We start from the raw sequence: 6,704 nt of genomic DNA, 5'->3' as shown, positions 1-6,704 counted from the left end.
CCAGGTAGAGAATTCAGGATGTGGCTCTCGCACAAGGAACACCTGTGAATGCCGCTCTCTGACACCAGCCCACAGACTCATTTCACACTTACTTCTTGGAGCAAACTATGGAAACCAAATTTCTGTAATTTACACATAAAGTCATATATCTGGTATTGGGGGCTAGTTTTATTGTGGGGAAGGCCACAGAAGCAGGCTGGAACCTACACATCCAGGAACAGAATCCACAGCCCACCCAAGATCAGGTCCCTCCTAGGAACAACTGCCCCTGCTGCTGAGCACAGACGCCACTGCTCACACCTCTGACACTCTGGTGCTGGACACTGGGCCCCGAGGCCCGGACAGATGTCACTGCTGCACCTGGTAATTGGACATCACTACTGCCACTCAGCCATCTTTACTAAAATGTTTTCTGCACAGTCCCAGCCTCTCTGTCACCTCAGTCTGGCTCAGAGTCTGGCAGTGATATAAGACTTAAGAAGAAATTAGTTAGACAGGTAGTGAGGGTATGGAAGGCTTTTAATGAAAAGCAGGCTCCAAATTATTTTCTTTTCTAACAAGGTGCAGCCTGTAATATCAAGCTTCAGACATAGACAAATAAGCTGGAAGCTTGCACGGGTGAATGCCGGCAGCTGTGCCAATAGGAATCGGACACCTGGGACTGGGCATGTTCACAATGGCGACTCCATCTTCCCTTCTGCTTACCAGGCTCCTTCCTTACAGTAAGGAGCAGACAACATGGTGCTGGTCAAGTGGAAAGCCATTTGCATAATAGGATGAGGGTGGGGTGAACAGCCTTCCACTTGCACTATGTAAATATCACACCTGGTCCAACCAACCTGTGGGCCCTACATAAATCACACACCATCTCCTCAAGCCCGCCTGTAAAATCCGATGCACTCCCATTCCAGGCCGGAATTCTCTTTTGGGTGCCCCTCTCTCTCACAAGAAGAGAGCTGTTCCCCTTTGTCTTTCTTTTGCCTATTAAATGCTTTGCTCCTAAACTCACTGCTCATGTGTCAGTGTCCTTCATCTTGACGTGAGATGACACACCCTTAGTATTTACCTAGGACAATGACACCTCTTCAGCAGGTGGTCATCGGACTGGTGGAGCTTAAGACGCATGTCCATGATCAACTGCGGGGATGACTGGAGTCTTGTCCTCTTCCAGGGAGGGAGGTGGTGTCTGTCTCCTCTCAACATTTTACATGTCGTAAACAAAAAATAAACATCAAAGCCACCCCCTCCTAACCATCTCAACTGACACCCTCAGCCACGGTGCTCAAAAGTTAACCTGAAAGACTGACTGAGGCCACCATGGGAAGCAGGTGTTGAACATGCCTCATTATGCCCTCTTCCCTTTTGGAATTCAGGAAAAGCTGACCAGCATTTACCACCAACACAGACCTTCAATCTGATCAGAAACATTTACAATCTATTCTCTCTGAAGCCTGGCACCTGGAGGCGTCATCTGCATGAGAAAATTTTGGACTCCACAACCTCTTATCATAACCCAGATGTTCCTTTCTATTGATAGTAACTCAACCAATTGCCAATCAGAAAAATTAAAAATCTAATTATAACCCAGAAGCACTACCCCGCAAACCTTGCCTGCTTCAAATTGTCCCAACTTTCTGGATCGAAACAATGTATAGCTTAAATGTATTTGATTGATGTCTCATATGTTCCTAAAATGTATAAAACCAACCTTTGCCCCAACCACCTTGAGGACATGTTCTCAGGGTCTCCTGAGGACTGCGTCATGGGCTGTGGTCCCTCATTTTTGGCTCAGAATTAATCTTTTCAAATATGTTACCAAGTTTGACTCTGTTCATTGACAGGTGGAATTCTGGTGTAGTAAGAGGGTTCAAGTGCTGGAGTGTGAGGGGAGTGAAAAAGTGACACATTTTAATCATCGGAGCAGTGATCCAGGAAGAGAACTTTATCTGGTACCTGATAGGCACGCAGAGTGGCTGAATGAGCCAACACTAATAAATAACATATTTCCACTCATTGCTTTGAGGATCGATTATTACATCAAGTTTTTGTCTATCCCAGTTTATAGTCTAGATTATTGGAGTGGCATTGTGTGATGATGAAATGATTATTCGAACATCTTTCCTCAGCATTGTCTCTTACTAGGATTAAAACACCCAGGTTTGTAAGACCTCAGAGGTTCTGGGTCCACACTGATATTTTCTAATAATATCTATATTTTCTTGTGTGTGGAAATATTTCTGGGGAGAGAATCTCTAACATTTATTAGTTTTTATGTGACACCCTTAAAGGCCTAAAAAATCCTAACTTCTAGGTTAGAGGTAGGACCACTCCACGTCTGGACAATGAACACCTGGTAGTAACCTGTATTTACAGATTAGGGACATGAAGTAAATGCTTACATTTTGTTTATCTTTTCCTCTGGGACCAAAAAGATAGCAGTGTACTTGCTTACTCTTACTCTAAGTTTCTCTCTTTGGGATGGTGATGGGGTTTTCCTCCACCCAAATTTCTGATTCTCCACAGCAGCTGGGAGTCCTAGAGTTCGACTCAATTCTGACACTAACTACCTGGAGTTCACCTCGGGCTCCACAGGTTTAAGGGCTCAGTCTGACAAGTCTGTCCTAACTTCAGATGCAAGTCCCAAGTATCGGGTCCCAGGTTACCTGCACTTCTGTCTATCATGGCTGCAAAGTCAGGGGTCTCTCACCTCCCAAGGACTGATAATTCTTAAGTTAACTCAAAGAACTCAGGACGTTGCTACAGTCATGTAAACCAAAAAACGTCTGAGACAGGTCTCAGTCAGTTTAGAAGTTTATTTTGCCGAGCTGAAGATGCACCTTGGAAACAGAGACACAAATCATTGTAGCATCTGTGCCCCGTGCTTTTTCCTAACAGGGTTTTGAGGACTTCAATATTTATAGGGGAAAGAGCAGCCAGGAGAGGGAAAAAAACAGTCAACTATGCATTCATCTCGTGCTCAGTAAATCTGCATTTTACATAAGATAAAGTAAACGTTGGATAGAAAAGTCACTGGGTGGGTGAAGGGATGATGTCTAGTCTTGTCTTTGTCTTGTACCCATGAAGATAAACTGTTAATTTACACTGTCAGGGGGAAATTCAACAAAACTCCGTTTTAGAGTAAAGATGTTGGGGCCCACAAGGAATTATCTTGTGAGCAGTTTGTGAGGGAGGCCACCTGGGGAGATATGGGGTCTTCTGTCTTCGCAGTTATTTGTTTAGGAACAAAAGAAAGCCAGTTTTTCCATCACTCAGTCTCCAAACTTAACTTTTCCCTTTGGTATAGTGAATTTGGAGTCCTGAAATTTTACTTTCCTTTCACACTCAGTATTTCAGTTTTTTTATTTTTATAGCTTAAATCCCCACCATTTTGGCACCCAAGACCGGTTTCACGGAAGACAGTTTTTCCATGGGCCAGTGGAGGTGGCGCAAGGCAGAGGGAAATGGTTTTGGATGAAACTGTTGCACCTCAGATGATCAGGCATTAGTGTTTCATAAAGAGCATGCAACCTAGATCTCTCACATGCAGAGCTCACAATAGGGCTCGTGCTTCTATGAGAATCTAATTCCGCCACTGATCTGACAGGAGGCGGAACTCTGGTGGTCATGCTCATGCTCTCTCGCCCACCGATCACTTCCTGCAGTGCGGTCTGGTTCCTACCAGGCCAGAAACTTGTACCAGTCCGCAGCCGGGGGGTTCGGGACCCCTGGTTTAAATTATGCCACTATAGCAGAACACCTGAGACTGGATAACTTATAACAAACAGAAATTTGTTTCATTCATGGTGTGGAGGATGGGAATTCCCAGATCAAGAGACTGTATCTGGTAGAAAACAAAAGGGCAAGAGAGGATGAGAGGTAGGGGGAAAAGGAGGTCAAACTCACAGCCTCAGGTCCTTTTATGATGAGCCTTAATCCATTAATGAAAGCAGAGCTCTGATGGTCCTATTTCTTAAAAATGTTGCATTCGGAATGAAATATCCAACAGATGCTTTTTTGGGGAAACATTCGAACCACAGCAGTTATAAAGGATACAAATGAGCAGCCAGATGAAGAGGTGCACAGGGAGAGGTCTGGAAGGGCTCTGAGCACAGGAGCCTCTGTCCCCATGGAGATGGAGTTCACCACCCTCCCAGCACGTGGACACACGGATGTGCTCCCCAACTGGGAAGCTCTCCGAAACCCAATCTCTAGAGGTTTCTATGTAAATTTCATTGTTTGGCAAGATTAATTAAATCACCGGCCACTGTGTGACTGAACTCAACCTCGAGCCTCTCTTTCCTTCCCAGACTTTAGGGATGGGGCTAAAAGTTCCAATCCTTTAATTGCTGCTTCATGTTTCTAGCAACCGGCCCCCATTCTGAAGCTATCTAGGAGCCCCTCGCCCCACAGTCATCTCATTGCCATATGAGGTCATGTTTATCACTGAGGAGATTGCAAATGTTTTAGAACATGGTTGTCAGGAAACAGGGACAAAGAGCAAATATGTTTATTGGACCACAGATCACACCCTGGTTTTGACCACATTCTCTCTTCTTATAATATTTATTATTTTATTTTAGAGTTAATCTCTTGCTCTGTTGCCCAGGGTAGAATGCAGTGGCACAATCATAGCTCACTGTAACCTCAAATTCCTGGACTCGAGTGATCTTTCTGCCTCAGCCTGCTGAGTAGATAGCATTACAGGTGCACACCACCATGTCCAACTAATTTTTAAATATTTTATAGGAATGGGTTTCACTATTTTGCAGAGGCTGGTCTCAAATCCTCACCTTAAACGATGTTCCTACCATTGCCTCCCAAACTGATGGAATTACAAGCATGAGCCACTGTGCCTGGCCAATCACAGATCTCCTACACCAGAAGAATCATAACAGTGAAAAGATCCTGGTACATTACCAGAATCCTCTTTGGTCATTAACAATGATCCTAGTGCAGTCCAAAAACAGGAATAGTCTCAGCAACATATGGCTGCACCCTTTCAGGCATCTGGTGAAATCGAGCTAAGGGACAATACTCTTTCTTACTTATACCTCTTTCGAGTAGTTCATGTAACATTGGATTTTCCTCATTACATAACCCATTTATTCATTCATTTACCCTCAGCTACTATTTCTCCTTCTCTTCATTTATACTAAACATTTACAATTTTGGAAGGAACACTAGGCTCTGCTGCTGTGCTGGCTTGGACTGTAGGGACCAATACTGTTCTAGCAATTGTCTCACATCATCCATTCCAGTTCATAGAGGGGAGGGTTATGCAGGTAGAGAACTGGGTGACTATCTGACCCCAGGCAATACAGCTGCATTCAGTGTTAGCCCCAACTTTGCCAGGTGCAGTGAAGGCACAACCTACCTCTCCAGGCCCTTAGGAATTATTACATAAAGGACATAAAATATATTTACAGTTTCTTGCTTAGGAATAATTCCTGTTTCTGGACTCTATTTGCATCCCTAATCCTGGGACCACTGCATCAGGGATGAGAAAAGCAAGTTGAGGTGAATTACAGTCATTATTCCAGTGTTCTCCCACCATGGGAAGGAATATATGTAGATCACACCAGCACCTTCCCCTGATCCACCAGGAAAAGAGAGGATACTCTCATGTCAAGTGTGAGCACCCTCATGAAGGTGTATAAGTCCACCCTTCGTGCTTGTTTCCCCACTCTTGCTTTATACACCCAATGTTTCAACTGGCTATTTTAATTTTCTATGGAACTCTTCCTTTGAGGAGGATGTCTCTCTGACCATTGTTGGACATTTTGAGCCGGTGCATTTTCCGGTGTAAAGAAATGTGATTCAGAGGTCCACATGGTTGCAGTACCTCCCATTCAAGTTCTTTGTAGCACTCTGAGCATTAGCATCTGAGATAAAGGAGGAACCTCTCTCAGAAGCCTGCCAGGGCCTCCCAACCTGGAAATAAAGAAAAACCTTCAGTTCCTTCAAGAGAAATTCCAGGCACCTAGCCAGCCCTAAAAAGCAAGTGAGTGACCTTATATGCAAGAAGGTAACGATAGCTTAAAACAATAGCCAAGGAAGTTAGAGTCACAGGATGTTTGATTCTCTACAGAAACTAAAAACATCTTAACATATGTCCCTGAGTTGTTTTTCAGAAACATAGATTCCCACCTAATGATCCACTGACAGGGAGACCTTATAAAGGGGAAACTGAGGACTGAACTCTGACCGCCGTTCTTTGTTCTAAATTTCTTCCTGAGGGGACTGGAGAGAGTCAAGGCCACAGGCCAGAGCTGAACATTCCTCTCTACTCCCCTAGCTGTGTAAGGAAGCTTTGCTTCCTTATCTATCACAAATCAGAGAATCTTTAAATCTACGTAAGACCTGTAAGCTCCCCCATCAGGATTTTCCACCTTTTAAGGCCGAAGCAGTGTATCACTTCTAGGCATTGATTTATGATGTTGTCTGTAACTCTGCTTTCCCGAAATTTCCCCCTGCCTTTGAAAATCCTTGTTTGTGAGCCATCAAAAAGGGTGAGTCTTAAGCGTGAGTTGCCTGATTCTCCTTGTTTGGCACCCTGCACATAAATGCCCTCCTTTCTCCCACTACAGTCTCAGTGTGGATGTTTGCTTTTACTGCAACATCCCAGGTGAGTGGACCCCAGTTTAGTTTGGTAACACACCTACCACCAGCTGAACAAAGCCCACTCCAGGGTGAGGATCTATTCC

General features: G+C 44.4%; 1 protein-coding gene across 1 annotated transcript in view; it reads left to right on the top strand.

Moving 5' to 3' along the window:
• Positions 1-6,704, top strand: part of LOC105540194 (HLA class I histocompatibility antigen, B-67 alpha chain-like) — a 112,340-nt gene that overhangs the window by 9,243 nt on the left and 96,393 nt on the right. Inside the window, 1 exon segment of the mRNA XM_011980723.1 lies at positions 1,274-1,292. Coding sequence (XP_011836113.1) covers positions 1,274-1,292 — 19 coding nt within the window.

Source organism: Mandrillus leucophaeus, unplaced genomic scaffold (genome assembly GCF_000951045.1).
Source record: "Mandrillus leucophaeus isolate KB7577 unplaced genomic scaffold, Mleu.le_1.0 Scaffold1048, whole genome shotgun sequence".
Classification (NCBI taxonomy): Eukaryota; Metazoa; Chordata; class Mammalia; order Primates; family Cercopithecidae; genus Mandrillus; species Mandrillus leucophaeus.
The sequence above is the reverse complement of the archived record's forward strand: the minus strand, read 5'-3'. Positions and strand labels throughout refer to the sequence as shown.